The 18297-nt window shown below is 46.9% G+C and overlaps 1 protein-coding gene across 1 annotated transcript in view; it reads right to left on the bottom strand.

Moving 5' to 3' along the window:
- RNF150 (ring finger protein 150) overlaps window positions 1-18297 on the bottom strand; it is a 264735-nt gene that overhangs the window by 81625 nt on the left and 164813 nt on the right. The window contains exon 2 of the mRNA XM_030191700.1: window positions 2984-3234. Coding sequence (XP_030047560.1) covers window positions 2984-3234 — 251 coding nt within the window. The remainder of the gene's footprint in view (window positions 1-2983; window positions 3235-18297) is intronic.

Genomic DNA, 18297 nt, shown 5'->3' with positions numbered 1-18297 from the left:
AAGTCTGCCCAGCACTATCCCTACCTCCCGCCACCGGCTCTGCCACCCAATCTCTGCTAAGCTCCTTAGGATCCATTCCTTCTGAACAGGATTCCTTTATGTTTATCCCACGCGTGCTTGAATTCTGTTACTGTTTTCATTTCCACCACCTCCCACGGGAGGGCATTCCAAGCATCTACTACTCTCTCCGTGAAAAACTACTTACTGACATTTTTCTTCTCTTTACTCCCACCTTCCCCTTCAAATACTGTCAATGTTCCCAAGATGACATGGAATGCAAATTTGCTTACATTTTACCTAAGGGAGCCCTCATAGTACTACCATTAAAGAATCTCTATGAATATAAAAATGGTTTCATTGCTAAACAAGTAGGGAAAGCACGCACAGTGTGGCTTGTGGAATTCTTTCCAACTCCTCTGCATGGAAATACATGTGGAGGTGGGGTCTACATGGTTATGTGTCTGTATATGTTTGTTGGTATGTGTGTGTGCTTTTCACTTGTGTCTGATCAGGAGAGGAGATGAGAGGGGAAGGGAAGGGAGTTTGAAAGGTGCAAGTTTTTAATCACTGTTACAGGGTCCATAAAGCATGTGAAAGTCAAGAGAGTAACTTAGCTTTCAAGTGCAGATACAAAGCAACAAGTGGTCAAACACACCGACTTTGGCCAAGGTTTCGCTAGTAACGCTGTGCCAAGGCGTGAGTAACCATAAAGGTTCACAATAGGAAGCAACCAGGAAGCATGCTCATATTGTGAATTTTTATGGTTGCTCACGCCTTGACACAGCCTTACTTGCGAAACCTTGGCCGAAGTCTGTGTGTTTGACCGATGACCCACTTGTTACTTTGTATCTGCACTTGAAAGCTAAGTTACTCTCTTGACTTTCACATGCTATATGGACCCAGAGCTGATTCTGTCGAGCTTTTAGCATCTTTTCATTCATTTTGGAACTAAAAGGGTTTTTGCCTATGATGATATAATTCCCAGCAGAAGCTTTCTCAACCCTTGACTACTTGGGTTGGAGGTTGGGTTAAATTCAGAGGCTTTTCCCTTAATTCCCTTGAAAACAGATGCACTCCACAGAATCTTTAGTCTATTGTTGAAATGACTATTTTTTGCCATTACATGAGAGAGTTTTGTTTTGTTGTATACTTATATATAATACCCTCTCACCCTCGGGTTGTGACACATACCAACCTCTATGACAGCTTCAGATGTTATGGCCAGTCCTATTAGAGCAGCAAGCAGGTTCCTGGAATAGCCTAGTGATGGGTGCAGTGAAATGCAGAGAAGGGACCCAAGCCCAAAACCCACTATATTAGACTTGTGGTGGAAAGCGTGAGCCCTCCAAAACCCACCCGAAACCTACATATAGGTGACACTTGCAGGCATAAAGGCTATTGTAGTGGTGCACAGTTGGGTACAATAGGTTTTTGGTGGGCGTTGGAGGGCTCACCATACAGTCTAAGGGGGTAAAATGGTGAGATGTGTACCTGGGACCTTTTATGTGAAATCCACTGCAGTGTCCCCTAAGGTACCCCACAATCTACCAAGAATGCTGGCTCTTCCTACTTCCCAATGGCTTGATTTTGTGTGCTTTTCACTTGGACATTTTATTTTCGAAAATGGTCCAAAAAGATAGACGTACTGAGCGCAATAACATCTAGCAAATAACCATTTTCAGAAAAAAAAAGACCTTTTCCAGGTTCAAAAATGGCTATGTCCGCTACCAGATTTTTGGACGTTTTCCACAAAACGTCCAAAGTCGGATTTAGATGCCGCCCTTTCTGCCTCGCCTCACCCCACGCGTGGAACAAACTCCCCGAGCCCATACGCCAGGCCCCCTCCCTGCCCATCTTCAAATCCCTGCTTAAAGCCCACCTCTTCAATGTCGCCTTCGGCACCTAACCTCTACACCTCTACCCAGGAAATCTTGACTGCCCCAACTTGACATTTCGTTCTTTAGATTGTAAGCTCCTTTGAGCAGGGACCGTCCTTCTTTGTGTATTTTGTACAGCGCTGCGTAACCCTAGTAGCGCTCTAGAAATGTTAAGTAGTAGTAGTAGTAGTAGTAATATTGAAAATGCCCCTCTGTATGAAGGACTGGTGATGAAGTGGGTACATAAAGCTCGGGGCTATGAGAGGACTGAGCTTTGAGCATTTAAGGTGTGAACACTTATACCTGCCACAGAACTGATCTAAATGCATGTGCTCAAATAGCAAAAGACTTTGTGATCTACATGAAGCATGTGCCCTACCCATGCTTCATCCAAACTGTGCAAAAAAATACCACAGCAATACGGCGGCATTTTACATGCCATTTTTTTCAGCAACGGTCTTTCTAAAGACAGCTCATTTTTACAAGACGTACTGCCGAGGATAGACGTGATTGTCAAAATACGCATCAAGACTCCTGAGGTAGGCACATATGTACCGAAACATGCTCCCGTGTCGAGTCATTTTAAATAAACAGCTTTAATTTTACATTGGGAGTCCTGAGTCTGTTTTCAAAGAGCCTGATCCAGTTCCCACTCCTAGTTTTCTGGCTCTCATCCAAACTCTGTCCATGTGACCACCAAATGCATAGTATACACCATTATATATAATAGACTAAGTAAAGAATACCGCTTAGCCAGAAACGGCACAGATACGCACATGTGTGTTCACATGCACGTTACTAGGAAAATGGTATTTGTGTCCTAAACCTAGGCACCTCCTTTTAGAACTACCCCAATTGTGTAATAAATCAAATTTGCATTCCATTTTATTTCCCTGACCTTATCCTCACGGTTTATGCCCCTTTGCAATGTTTGGTGTGAATAGCACAGATTTTCACATGCAAGCAAACTATGCTTTGCTTGCAAAAATAAAAACTGGGGCCTATGAACAAAAACCATTTCCAACAATCTGGGGGCTCATGTGGGTACACGACGATGGTGCGAAATGCATTTATGTGAATGTGAGAACATGAACGTGCTAACTCACCTGGTTTCTGTCGCGTGCGTTTGCATATCTAAATCTCTGGATATAGTAGAAGACAAGCCACGCAAGCGAAATGATCATCAGAACGATGAAGGAGATGGAGACAAACACTACAGAGGTACGGCTGACGTATTTTTGCAAGTTGCGTGTTCCGATCGTTATGTAGATCATCACAGTAATATTCCTTTCGAGCAGGCTCACCAATTCTTTTCCCTTGGCTTCAGGGATCATTATTGCTACTATGTCTTCTACACCTGTCAGAAAGGAGAGAAAAACGCAGTAAGAACAATGCCAAAAAAAAATGGCTTTCTGGAATAATACGCTTGTTAAACACAGACACTTAAGCCAATAAAAGTAATTGGGTGAGGGTGCGATCTGTGTCCGCCAAAACCAGAGTCCAATTACACACACACATATATATTTCTGACATTCCATACGCTATGCACGAGTTTAAATCAGTGGCGTAGCTACGTAGGGCCATGGGGGGAGCTTGGATTAGACAGTTTAAGTAACTGGTTAAACCATGGGAGTAGCCAGACCTCACGGTGGGAGGGGGCCAGACCCCACCAGCTGAAGCCTCGTCCAGCGCCGGTCTCCTGTGCCGCCCCGTTGCCCTGCCCTTTCTTCCCCCTCACATCCTGCACGCTCCTTTTAGTGAAATTGGACGTGAGGGGGAAGAGAAAGCAAGACAGGAGACCAGCGCTGGAGAAGGCTTCAGCTGGCAGGGGGTTGGGGATCCCCGCAAGCCAAGGTATTTCCTGCAGCAGTGGGAGGGGAGCGGCAGGGCAGCGAGGCGGCGGCGAGGCAACAGACCAAATTACCCCCACACACACCTTGGGCTCTGGCCCCCTCCCACCACGAGGTCTGGCTACACCCCTGGTTTAAATCAGTTGTACGTGGATAACCCTGACAATTCAGCAGCACTCTAATCCAAGCTCCCACGTCCTATCTACAAGCCTCACAAGCATCCTATGCACTTCCTGTTTCAAATTAATATCACCATCACCACCAAATTAGATTGCAGCAAAATAGGCTCTGCAACCAAATCTAGGCAGAACAAAAAAAAAGCTCCCAATATCTACCTAACATAAAAACATACTCAAGCTCGTGCTTTGGCTGCAACCACTGCCGTTTCAAATCACAGATCCCTCCTAAATAACACAACTCCTTACTTTCACTCGGACCATTCATCCAAGCAAGTCCTCCTGGCAAGCACAACTGATGTAACACCTGATCTGCAGCCTGTGGTCTAAACAATCCAAATCCTCTCCCTCGATCAAATTAGACAGCGTATCAGGTCACGGGGTCGGTTGGGTTATGCATTTGTTATACCACCTTTCTCTGGTACAACCAGAGCGGTTTACACATTATATTCAAGTACATATCAATCTTAAGCTTTCTACTAATCAAACTGAACTTCCTTAGCGCAAATCAACCTCTTCTCCCTCCTCAACCTCTCCATGACCACAAAAATTGGATTATCCAAACACTGAGATACATTAATTTTCTGATTTCCCCTGTACTCCTGCCACAGTTTCAACAGAGGTACAGTTAACACGTTAGACAAATCTCTACCACTTCCACACTCCCCACCACACCTCTTCCTTTAAACCAATCACATCTCCCATTTCCCCAAACCACAAAAACCTCTCTCCCACCCTTCCTCCTAGCAAGGAACTGCACAGAGCAGCTGGCACTGCTGGTTCTCTGCCCCGGAACAGGAAGTAATGTTAGAGGGGGCAGGGAACCAGCAGAGCAGACAGCCATGCGACTGCTCCGTACATCCCCTTGCTGCCTGCACCCAGGGTTGACTACTACTACTACTTAACATTTCTAGAGCGCTACTAGGGTTACGCAGCGCTGTACAAATTAACAAAGAAGGACGGTCCCTGCTCAAAGGAGCTTACAATCTAAAGGTGCCCCCACCACCCTGCCTAGGGTTACCATACGTCCGGATTTCCCCGGACATGTCCTCTTTTTGAGGGCATGTCCGGGGCGTCCGGCGGATTTTGCCCCCGCCCACGTTTGTCCGGATTTCTGGACAAACGTGGGCGCGGGTGCGGGCAGGCGCGTGCGTGCGGTGGGCGTGTGGGCGGGCGATCGGCGCGTGGTCTCCCGTCCCCTCCCCTCCCCTCCCCTTCCTTACCATGTTCCCTGGTGGTCTAGTGACGTCTTCGGGGCAGGAAAGAGCCCCCTCTTTCCTGCCCGGAGCGCTGCCTCCCCTGTCTATCATCCTTCTCGGTCTGGCTGGGGATTCAAAATGGCCGCCGAGAGTTGAACTCTCGCGAGGCCGCTTCAACTCTCGGTGGCCATTTTGAATCCCCAGCCAGACCGAGAAGGATGATAGACAGGGGAGGCAGCGCTCCAGGCAGGAAAGAGGGGGCTCTTTCCTGCCCCGAAGAGAAGACGCTACTAGACCACCAGGGCTAGACAGTAAGTGAGGGGGGGGTATGTGATGGGGGGGAGGGGACTATGTGACGGGGGGGGGATAGGGGCGGAACCCGGACCTGAAGGGGGCGTGGCCCGGACCTGAAGGGGGCGTGGCAGGGGCGGGGGCGGGTAGGGGGCGTGACATGTGTCCTCTTTTTCAGAGGACACAAAATGGTAACCCTAACCCTGCCCTTGGTATGTTACTGCTGTCCACCACTATCAATCTCTTGCCTCAGCTTGCCAGATAGGGATGGCATATTTATTTCAGTGCTCTGGCAAGGGTAAAAACCAGACAGAGAAAATTAATGCATTAATCCTCAAGTTGTGCCAAGAGAGAGCATCAAATTAACATTTAAAGGGCCCCTATATATTTTTTATTATATTTTTTTTAGCGCAGGATTAGCTCGTGCCAATCCCAGAACTACCGCGAGACGCTCAAGTGCTTTCCGCAGTAGTGCCTTTTAGCATGCGGTAACGTACCGTAATATAAAGTTAATTCAGTAAGGGGTCTTTTACTAAGCCGCGGAAGTTTTTAGGTGCCCTTTGCCGCGCGGCAACCTGGAACTACTGCCGGCCCAAAGTGGGAGCCGGCAGTAGTTCCACACCCAGCACGCGGCATTTCCGGCACTAGTGTTAATATTTTTTTAAAAAATATTTCTGCAAGGGGATACCCGGCGGTAATCGGGCAGTGCCATGCGCTGCCCGGTTACTGCCAGTTTAATGCAGGAGCCCTTACTGCCATCTCAATGGGGAAAGTGCTCCCCCCTGAAATGGCTGCACGGCAAGTGCGAACTTACTGCATGGCCATTTCTTTTTTTGGCCTTTTTACCTGCTGCGGTAAAAGGGGCCCTGGTGCGTGGTAAAACTGGCTGCCGCTGCTAGTGCAGGGTCCCTTAGCTTGCGGTAAAAATCAGCTGGCGGTAAACGCCAAGAAGCCCATTATATTTCTATGGTTGTCTTGGCTTTTACTGCCAGCTGATTTCTACAGTGATATAGAAACGCTACCGTGGCTTAGTAAAAGACCCCCTAAGGCAGCTGAGAAGCCCGTTTCTGACACAAATGAAACGGGCGCTAGCAAGGTTTTCCTCGGCTCCCCTGCAGCCACCCATGTCCAGCAACCCTCCTCTCTCCCCTGTCCCCCCTTCAGTCACCCATGTCCAGCGACCCTCCTCTGGACATGGATCAGCTGTGAGGCATGTTCCCCCCCCCCCCCCCCCCCCGGGTTCTGAAGTTGACATCATAATGGCTACGGTGATGTCAGCCTGATCTACGGAGCCTAGCAGACCAACTCGGAATGAGCCACGGTCCCAGGCAAGTCAGAACGTTGGAGGTGAGAATTATTATATAGGATGGTTGTCTTGGCTTTTACCGCCAGCGGATTTCTACAGTGATCTAGAAACGCTACTGTGGCTTAGTAAAAGACCCCCTAAGGCAGCTGAGAATTTAGCATTCACAGGTTTAAACATGTCTAGGTGTAGCAAAACTGAGTTGCTGTTGCCATCTTTGCAACAATCCACTTGGTCTACAATAAGGAACCTGGATTATTCCTGGTGTTTGGATATCCAGATCAGATCTCAACTCTATAAAACATTCTGCAGACATATGTGGAAATTTGCAGAAAGTGGAGGCATGCAGAATATTCCTGGGCCTGTGACTAAAGGTTTGGAATGTTCTAACAAGGCTGATTTCTGTGCTAAGAACAAATTCATTTTACATTTCATCTTACACTGTCGTCTCATTTGTTGATCCAACATTAAAAAAAAAAAGTTAAGGCATGTTACTTCTCAACTGCATGAGAAATTTTTTTCATTCCCTTCGAAATCTGTCTTCCTTTCAAACTAGTCATATTAATTTTATTCTGATTTATCATAATCTTACCCAGTCACTGGTCTTGTTAGGTTGACAGCTGTTTCAATTAATTCATCTCTACAGTTTCTGAAAAATGAGATAATTGAAACAGCTGCCAGCCTAACAAGACCCTTGGCAGACGACATTAGGTTTTAAAAGTATATTATATGCATGTGCAGTGGCAGAACTGTAGTCTTAAGAGTCTAGTTAAATTTCTGATTTCACATGAGTATTTTTACATATATACAGGGCCTTTTTGGAGGGGGTACTTGGGGGTACCGGCACCTTTTCCATTGTCTGTTAAATTGATCCATGATCCCTAATGAAACAGCTTAGGCTCTGCACACCAATTCTGCCTTGTCATAGATTCTGTGACTGGTTGCAGGGGGCCTGGCTATTGTGGGGTGGGTCTCTCAGTGATCACCCCACTCCTGAAGGGTGGCCTGGCATTTGAGTACCGGCACCTTTTTCGCTAGAAAAAATGCACTGCATATATATATATATTTTAAATCTACTATTCTAGGCAATTCACATCAAAACATAAGACATTATACAGTATCAAAGACACACAACACACATAATTCAAAGCATTTAAAGTAAGCAGTGCACTGAAATTGCAAATCCATAAAGCAACCAATAACAGTAACACTAATCTGATGTAACATAATAAAATACAGTAATGCTCTTTGGATAAACAGAACTAAAATGCAGAGACCTCTGTGGTTCTGCCTTGCTTAGCTGGCAGAGACCTCTAGTGTTCTAAAAGAACAGGATTGTGACCTGTTTATATCCTCACAGTTTCTGGAACAGGGGTGACTTTTCCTGACCAGTGAGGTAATAGTGGGAGGAGACCTTTCTTACCAAGAAACTAGGACTGGAATTTATACCAAGCCCAAAGGGCGTTGCTGTCTTGGACTGGCTATGCCACTGAAGTGCTTTAGTCCGTCCTCCCGATAACGCCCAGAACGATGAAATCTTTTGCCCACTGTACAGCAGCAGCCAAAAAAGCAAACAAAATGTTAGGAATTATTAGGCAAGGATGCAAAAAAAATGGAGTGGAGGAGTGGCCTAGTGGTTAGGGTGGTGGACTTTGGTCCTGGGGAACTGAGTTCAATTCCCACTTCAGGCACAGGCAGCTCCTTGTGACTCTGGGCAAGTCACTTAACCCTCCATTGAACCATGTAAGCCGCATTGAGCCTGCCATGAGTGGGAAAGCGTGGGGTACAAATGTAACAAAAAAAACCCAATAAGACCAAGATTATTATAATGCCTCTGTATCGCTCCATGGTGCAACCTCACCATGAGTACTGCATTCAATTCTGGTCGCCGTATCTCAAAAATGATATGGATTAGAAAAGGTTCAAAGAAGAGCGACCAGTATGATAAGGGGGGATGGAACTCCTCCCATATGAGGAAAGGCTAAAGAGGTTAGGGCTCTTCAGCTTGGAAAGAGACGGCTAAGGGGGGTTTAATACTGAGGTCTACAAACTCCTGAGTGGTATAGAATGGGTAAAAGTGAATCCACTTTTCACTCTTTCAAAAAGTACAAAGATCAGGAGACACTCAATGAAATTACTTGGAAATACTTTTAAAACAAATACCAGGAAATAATTTTTTCACGCAACAAATAGTTAAGCTATTTGCACTGCAGCTGGGTTGGATTGAGCCCAAATTAGGTAGGCTCAGGCCCACCCGTGGCTACGGCCCTGCTGGGAAATGTCCTAAATGGAACCTCTGTTTTTGGCTGCCATCTTGGCGGCAAATGGCGGAAGCAGACTGGGAAAGAAGTATGTTTATTTATTAACCGAGCTTTCAAACAAACGTGACATAAAAAACAAAAGCACTGAGTCTGTTATATTACTTATTAAAGTAGACCAACCAGCAAAACAATGGAGAAATAAGCTGCCAAGCTTAAGCACAATATGCTTTAGTGAAGAAATATGCTTTCAACTGTTTTCTAAAATGCAGCACTGAATTAACATTTCACAGCTCACATGATAAGGTGTTACAGAGTCCTGCTCCCTCAACCAGGATGGTTGTGGAACTCGTTGCTGGAGGATATGGTAACGGTGGTTAGCATATCTGAGTTTAAAAGAGGTTCGGACAAGTTCCTGGAGGAAAAGTCCATGGTCTGTTATTGAGATGGACATGGGGGAAGCCACTGCTTGCCCCGGGATTAGTAGCATGGAATGTTGCTACTAACTGGGTTTTTGCCAGGTACTTGTGATCTGGCTTGGCCACTGTTGAAAGTATACTGGGCTAATGGACCACAATGGCTATTCTTATGTTCTTAATGAGTTACAAGGTTATGTGCATAATAAAATAAGACATACAACATAAAAATTACAGCACAAATAATATAAAACTAAAAAAATCCATCTAGGCACAGATTCAGTATACAACCCATTAGAAAAATATTAATTAAACAAAAAAGTTTTAACAGCTCTACAAAACCCTAATAAATCCTCAATTGATCTTACAGTGGGAAGAGCTTTATTTCATGGAATATGCTTGAGAATGAGCACACTCAAGATGGACAGACCACGCAGAGGGCAAAAGAAAGCAACTTTCACTCTATGAACACAGCAATCGTCCAGGAATGTAGATTGGCAACTTATCTGAAACATATTTTCACGCCACACCATGCAAAACCTTAAATGTTAGCACCGGTATTTTAAAGATACGTTTCGTGATTGGAAGCCAATGCAAAGAGAAATGAATTGACTTAATGTGGGACCGTGTCCATGGACCCTTTCTCTTCCCTCATTCCCATTATATGGCATCTCTCCATCACTACCATCTGCTCCTGCATCCAACATTTCCCGTTCTCCCCTCTCTACCTTCTGCGCATCTCTCCCTGCCTCTCATTCAACCCCCCTGTCCTACATCTCCCCCTCTCTCCCATTGTCCACCATCTCTCTCTCCCCCTCCCTTGTACCCCAGATCCAACATCTCTCTTCTTCCTTCCTCCCATACAGCATTCTCTCCCTTCCTCTGCCATGTCCAACATTTCTGCCTCTCTCCCACTGTCATAAGTATTGACATACTGGGACAGACCGAAGGTCCATCAAAGCCCAGCATCCTGTTTCAAACAGTGGCCAATCCAGGACACAAGTACCCGGCAAGATCCCAAAACAGTACAATACATTTTATGCTGCTTATCCTAGAAATAAGCAGTGGATTTTCCCTAAGCCCATTTTAATAATGGTCTATGGACTTTTCCCTTAGGAAGCCAGCCAAACCTTTTTTATGCCCCACTAAGCTAACTGCTTTTACTACATTCTCTGGCAACGAATTCCATCTCTCTCTCCTCCTCCTCCTCCCTTAGGTCCTCAGGTCCAACATTTCTCCCTCTCTCCCCCATGCAGCATCTCTCCCTCCCCTTCACCCCTATGTCCAACATTTCTCCCCTCTCACCCCTCTTCCCCTCCAGGCAGCATCTCTCCCTACCCTCCACCCTCAAATACAATATTTCTCCCTTTCTTGCCCCTCTCTACTCCTTTGCTGCATCTCTTACTTCCTCCCCTCCACCCCCATGCACCATCTCTCCCTCCCCTTCACATCTATGCCCAACATTTCTCCCTCTCTCGCCCCTCTCCTTTAATGCATTTATCCCTCCCCTCCACCCTCTTATACAAGATTTCTCCCACTCGCCCCTCTCCCACCCAACACAAAACTCTCCCCTCTCTCTTTCTTCTATGGGTCCGCTGCAGCAGCAGAGATTCCCACACGCTGCCTGCCGCTAACCTGGAAGCCTCCCCTTTGTGCTCCCCGCCCAGGCAGAAACCGGAAATTGTGACAGAGGGGGCGGGATGCAGCAGAGGGGAGGCTTCCAGGTTAGTGGCAGGCAGCGTGTGGGAATCTCTGCTGCAAACCCATACAAGAGAGCTGACAATGGAGCCCAGGGGTGCACTGCAGCTGGGTTGGGCTGAGCCCAAATTAGGTAGGCTCAGGCCCACCCGTGGCTACGGCCCTGCTGGGAAATGTCCTAAATGGAACCTCTGTTTTGGCTGCCATCTTGGCGGCAAATGGCGGAAGCAGACTGGGAAAGAAGTATGTTTATTTATTTAAAATATTTATTAACCGAGCCATCAAACAAACGTGACATAAAAAACAAAAGCACTGAGTCTGTTATATTACTTATTAAAGTAGACCAACCAGCAAAACAATGGATAAATAAGCTGCCAAGCTTAAGCACAATATGCTTTAGTGAAGAAATATGCTTTCAACTGTTTTCTAAAATGTAGCACTGAATTAACATTTCACAGCTCACATGACAAGGTGTTACAGAGTCCTGCTCCCTCAACCAGGATGATTGTTGAACGACAAATATCAAGTCTAATCTGTCTAAATGTAGGAACGTCCAGCAATTATTTATCAGAGGATCTCAGGTTATGATTTAGTCGCTATATTCTAAGGTCTGCTGCCAACGAAAATGGTGCTTCATTATTCACAGCTTTATAAATTAATGAAAGTACACAGCAACACAAAATCCCTCCACTGCCAGATACTGCGGAGCAGCACAAACACCTGAAATACACTACTCAGAAACTATACAGCAAACAGCAGACCTGCAATATGTTCAGTTGGTGATATGATACAGACGTTCAAATATTTGAAAGGTATTAATCCGCAAACGAACCTTTTCCGGAGATGGGAAGGCACTAGAACTAGAGGACATGAGATGAGATTGAAGGGGGGCAGACTCAAGAAAAATGTTAGGAAGTATTTTTTCACGGAGAGAGTAGTGGATGCTTGGAATGCTCTCCCGCGGGAGGTGGTGGAAATGAAAACGGTAACGGAATTCAAACATGCATGGGATATGCATAAAGGAATCCTGTGCAGAAGGAATGGATCCTCAGGAGCTTAGTCAAGATCGGGAGGCAGGGCTGGTGGTTGGGAGGCGGGGATAGTGCTGGGCAGACTTATACGGTCTGTGCCAGAGCCGGTGGTGGGAGGCGGGGCTGGTGGTTGGGAGGCGGGGATAGTGCTGGGCAGACTTATACGGTCTGTGCCAGAGCCGGTGGTTGGGAGGCGGGGCTGGTGGTTGGGAGGCGGGGATAGTGCTGGGCAGACTTATACGGTCTGTGCCCTGAAGAACACAGGTACAAATCAAAGTAGGGTATACACAAAATTAGCACATATGAGTTATCTTGTTGGGCAGACTGGATGGACCGTGCAGGTCTTTTTCTGCCGTCATCTACTATAAGTTGGGATTGGAGACAGCAGTTATTATTGGAGGGTAGTGAGGAAGCAGAAATAGGGACCAATAATGGGGACTTCAAGTATCTGACTCTCAAGATTGCTGGTCTTCCCAGCTTGCAGGCAGTGGTGGTTGTAAAGGAAACACAGCAAAGGAGTGGAGGAGTAGCCTAGTGGTTAGTGCAGCGGACTTTGATCCTGGGGAACTGGGTTCAATTCCCAATGCAGCTCCTTGTGACTCTGGTCAAGTCACTTAACCCTCCATTGCCCCAGATACAAAATAAGTGTCTGTATATAACATGCAAACTGCTTTGATTGTAACCACAAAAAGGCAGTATATTAAGTCCCATCCCCTTTCCTTTTCCCCTTCTCCAGTCCCTGGGACCACTCCAGGCTCTAAGGAACCACTGAAGAGGTCAGACAGCGGAGCCACCAGAACATCTCTGAGTTCCTTGAGTATCCTCGGATATATCCCAGCAGGCCCCATTGCTTTGTCTACTTTTAGTTTAGCTAGCTCCTCAAGGTAAAGATCCATTGCAAACATGTAATTGGGGGTGTGTAACCCAGGGTTGTCAGATGGTAAAAAAAGTTCCTGCCCAACTCCGCACCCAAAACCAACCCAAAAACTGATCGTGGGAAGCAGGGGAGGGCTCATCAGAGCCACCTGAGGAGCGGGAGGGGGGTCCGATTAACCGCAAGAAAAACTCACCTGAAAACGAGCAACCCTCGCTCCAGTCCAGAGAGACCAGCATGATGATGAGGCACCAGTTGATGACCTCATCACTCGGGGACACATTGGTTAAGAACCACTGAGTTACATATATCACCGGAACTTACAGGTACACACATTACTGATTACTGATGGAAGTGCTCACACCTAAGAGCGTGTACGCTGATATTCCATAAAGAAAGGTAGTTGCTTATATTCCTTTAAGAGACAGGCACGGTGTTATAGAATTATTCCCTTTAAATATACAGCACTGCCAGTTGGGGGGAGCAGGTTCGCTGCAACCATAAGATACTTTATGGACAAACAATGTTCTTAACTTCTTTTGCACCTTTTCAGTTGGTCAGTCATTATCCCACAGATTCCATACATCGTACCAAGATTTCTGAGCGGAAATCGAAGCATATTCCACAACAATGCACACACCTAATTGGTTAACAAGCCAATCAGTGATAATTGCCAATTAAGCAATTGATGCTAATTGGCATTAATTAGAATTTACGTGCAGAACTGTCTAGGCCTATTTTATAACATGGTGCATGTAAATTCTAAGTCGCCTAGTTGAAAAGGGGGCATGGCCATGGGCGTTTCTAAAATCTATGTGCACTGTTATAGAATACACCCGGTCTGCACCTAATTTAGGCATTGGCATTTACACCAGGTGTTACTTGGCGTAACCGCCCGTGACTAAATTTAGTTGCGCATATGGGCGCTCTGCGTATTCTATAAACCACATAAAAAGTTTGGCTTATTCTATAAAGTGTGCCTAAATTGAGGCATACTTTATAGAAGGCTCCTAGGCAAATTTAATTTTGGCGCCAAATTTCTAGGCATGATATATAGAATCTTAGTCCTATAAGGGCAACTCTATAACTGCATGCCTTCGTCTCCCTTCCTCCGCCATGTCCAACATTTCTGCCTCTCTCCCACTGTCCACCATCTCTCTCTCTCCTCCTCCCTTGTGCCTGAGGTCCAACATTTCTCCCTCTCTCCCCCATCACCATCTCTCCCCATGCGCTTTGTGTGTATAAATGCAAGGTTAATTGGTTTAATGGAAAATTGTTGAATAAAATAAGGAAGCCTAACACAGGCCGTGTTTCGCCCAACTGGGCTGCATCAGGGGCTACAAAACAAACATTTATGTGACAATTAGAAAACCAAATTAAACATCTAATATAATAAAACGCACCGTGAACGTTCTGTGAAGCCGGAAGCTTGAAGCCGGAAGTCTGAAGCCTTGAAGCCTTGAAGCCTGAAGCCTGAAGCCTTGAAGCCTTGAAGCCATCTGACGTCACTCCCAGGCTGAGGCTGAAGGGTTCGGGGATTCGTGGTGTGAAGCCTTCAAGCCAGCCAGCCGTCTCTGCCCCGCCCTCGCGACAAAACAAACAAATCCGGAAGCGAAACGTCAGGGAAGGAGGCGGCGCTCCCGACGTCTAGCCTTCCCTTCGCTGTGTTCCGCCTTCAAAACAAAACAAGGCGGAACACAGCGAAGGGAAAGCTAGACGTCGGGAGCGCCGCCTCCTTCCCTGACGCTTCGCTGCACGAACCGCCACGGAGGTAAAGTTAAAAAGAATTAAAAAAAAAAAAAAGGAAGCATGGATGCGAAGGGGTGGGGGGGCATGGATGCGAGGCATGGATGCGAAGGGGGGGCATGGATGCGAGGGGGGGGGGAAGAAGAGGGCGGGCCAGGCTGGGACATGGGAGAGAGCGTAGCATGGATGCGAGGGGGGGGGTCATGGAAGGGCGAGAGGGGACTTGCTGGAAAAGGATGAATGGAGGCGGCAGGGGACAGAGGAGCATGGATTACAGAGCAGGCCTCAGGCAGAGAGGGGAAATGCTGGATAGGGAAAAATGGAGGGGCCAGGTGACAGATGAGCATGGATGGGCATGGATTGGAAGGCCAGGACTCAGGGAGAGGGGAATTGCTGGATAGGGATGAATGGAGGGGACAGATGGGCATGGATGGATATGGATTACAGAGCACGCCTCAGGCAGAGAGGGGAAATGCTGGATAGGGAAAAATGGAGGGGCCAGGTGACAGAGGAGCATGGATGGGCATGGATTGGAAGGGCAGGACTCAGGGAGAGGGGAATTGCTGGATAGGGATGAATGGAGGGGACAGATGGGCATGGATGGATATGGATTGCAGAGCAGGCCTCAGGCAGAGAGGGGAAATGCTGGATAGGGAAAAATGGAGGGGCCAGGTGACAGAGGAGCATGGATGGGCATGGATTGGAAGGGCAGGACTCAGGGAGAGGGGAATTGCTGCATAGGGATGAATGGAGGGGACAGATGGGCATGGATGGATATGGATTGCAGGGCAGGCCTCAAGCAGAGAGGGGAAATGATGGATAGGGATGAATGGAGGGGGCAGGTGACAGACAAACATGGATGGCCATGGATTGGGAGGGCAGGGCTCACGGACAGAGGGGAATTGCTGGAAAAGGATGAATGGAGGGGGCAGGGGACAGATGGCCATGGATTGGGAGGGCACGGCTCACACTCTCTCTCTCATATACAATGTATTTCTCACTCTCACACACACTGTCTCACACTGTATCACATTCACTCTCTATGTGCCACACAGTCACTCACACACTCGCTTGGTCTCATACACTCACTGAAACAGAGAATCTGTGTCTCACACACACTCTCTCTCTCGCCCACACACACACACTCTCTCTCTCGCCCACACACACACACTCTCTCTCTCGCCCACACACACACACTTGCACACACTCTCATTCTCACACACACACTCACACCCAGACTCACGCTCTCTCTCACACAATCACACTTTCACTGCGACTCTCAAACAGTCACTCTCACATACACTCTCCCAAACATACACACTCCGAGGAAAACCTTGCTAGCGCCCGTTTCATTTGTGTCAGAAACGGGCCTTTTTTACTAGTGTAATAATAAAGAGACCAATTAAAAAACAAACAATCATAATTTAAAACATATGATCATGATCAAAGGCAAGGCTGATATCACAAAACACCAAAGGCAATTTTAGCAGACAATGGAAAAGGTGCCGGTACTTAGTACCCTCAAGTACCCCCTCAAAAAGGTCCTGCCGACCATCGACCTGGCATAAAACTGCCACCTACAGTGGTGGAAATAAGTATTTGATCCCTTGCTGATTTTGTAAGTTTGCCCACTGACAAAGACATGAGCAGCCCATAATTGAAGGGTAGGTTATTGGTAACAGTGAGAGATAGCACATCACAAATTAAATCCGGAAAATCACATTGTGGAAAGTATATGAATTTATTTGCATTCTGCAGAGGGAAATAAGTATTTAATCCCTCTGGCAAACAAGACCTAATACTTGGTGGCAAAACCCTTGTTGGCAAGCACAGCGGTCAGACGTCTTCTGTAGTTGATGATGAGGTTTGCACACATGTCAGGAGGAATTTTGGTCCACTCCTCTTTGCAGATCATCTCTAAATCATTAAGAGTTCTGGGCTGTCGCTTGGCAACTCGCAGCTTCAGCTCCCTCCATAAGTTTTTCAATGGGATTAAGGTCTGGTGACTGGCTAGGCCACTCCATGACCCTAATGTGCTTCTTCCTGAGCCACTCCTTTGTTGCCTTGGCTGTATGTTTTGGGTCATTGTCGTGCTGGAAGACCCAGCCACGACCCATTTTTAAGGCCCTGGCGGAGGGAAGGAGGTTGTCACTCAGAATTGTACGGTACATGGCCCCATCCATTCTCCCATTGATGCGGTGAAGTAGTCCTGTGCCCTTAGCAGAGAAACACCCCCAAAACATAACATTTCCACCTCCATGCTTGACAGTGGGGACGGTGTTCTTTGGGTCATAGGCAGCATTTCTCTTCCTCCAAACACGGCGAGTTGAGTTCATGCCAAAGAGCTCAATTTTTGTCTCATCTGACCACAGCACCTTCTCCCAATCACTCTCGGCATCATCCAGGTGTTCACTGGCAAACTTCAGACGGGCCGTCACATGTGCCTTCCGGAGCAGGGGGACCTTGCGGGCACTGCAGGATTGCAATCCGTTATGTCGTAATGTGTTACCAATGGTTTTCGTGGTGACAGTGGTCCCAGCTGCCTTGAGATCATTGACAAGTTCCCCCCTTGTAGTTGTAGGCTGATTTCTAACCTTCCTCATGATCAAGGATACCCCACGAGGTGAGATTTTGCGTGGAGCCCCAGATCTTTGTCGATTGACAGTCATTTTGTACTTCTTCCATTTTCTTACTATGGCACCAACAGTTGTCTCCTTCTCGCCCAGCGTCTTACTGATGGTTTTGTAGCCCATTCCAGCCTTGTGCAGGTGTATGATCTTGTCCCTGACATCCTTAGACAGCTCCTTGCTCTTGGCCATTTTGTAGAGGTTAGAGTCTGACTGATTCACTGAGTCTGTGGACAGGTGTCTTTCATACAGGTGACCATTGCCGACAGCTGTCTGTCATGCAGGTAACGAGTTGATTTGGAGCATCTACCTGGTCTGTAGGGGCCAGATCTCTTACTGGTTGGTGGGGGATCAAATACTTATTTCCCTCTGCAGAATGCAAATAAATTCATATACTTTCCACAATGTGATTTTCCGGATTTAATTTGTGATGTGCTATCTCTCACTGTTACCAATAACCTACCCTTCAATTATGGGCTGCTCATGTCTTTGTCAGTGGGCAAACTTACAAAATCAGCAAGGGATCAAATACTTATTTCCACCACTGTATATGTGTCCTCCAGAGTTATGCTGCCTCCTATTCATCTTCCCTCAAATGTTTGCTACTACCTTTTTTGAGTGGAACTGTGAATTCAGACATTTTCTGCATTTTGCCTTTTTCTGAACTGTATTTCATTATCTTTGCTTATGGAGGCCGATATTCAGACTGCGGGAGGCAGCCCTGCAACTGCCGTGGGTGGCGGTGAGGTCGGATACTCAATGCCGGGCCATTTCTAATGACTGGCGTTGAATATCTGGTTCATTTTTGGCTGGTTTAAACTCAACCAGCCAAGCCAATATTCAGCACTGAAGTTTATATAGGCCTATTTGGGTGGCCCAATTTGGCCGCCAAACTTTGCTGGCATGCGCTGAATATTTGCCAGTTATATCACATGGCATAATCTCCCTTGC

The sequence above is a fragment of the Microcaecilia unicolor genome, chromosome 2 (genome assembly GCF_901765095.1).
Source record: "Microcaecilia unicolor chromosome 2, aMicUni1.1, whole genome shotgun sequence".
NCBI lineage: Eukaryota > Metazoa > Chordata > Amphibia > Gymnophiona > Siphonopidae > Microcaecilia > Microcaecilia unicolor.
The sequence above is the reverse complement of the archived record's forward strand: the minus strand, read 5'-3'. Positions and strand labels throughout refer to the sequence as shown.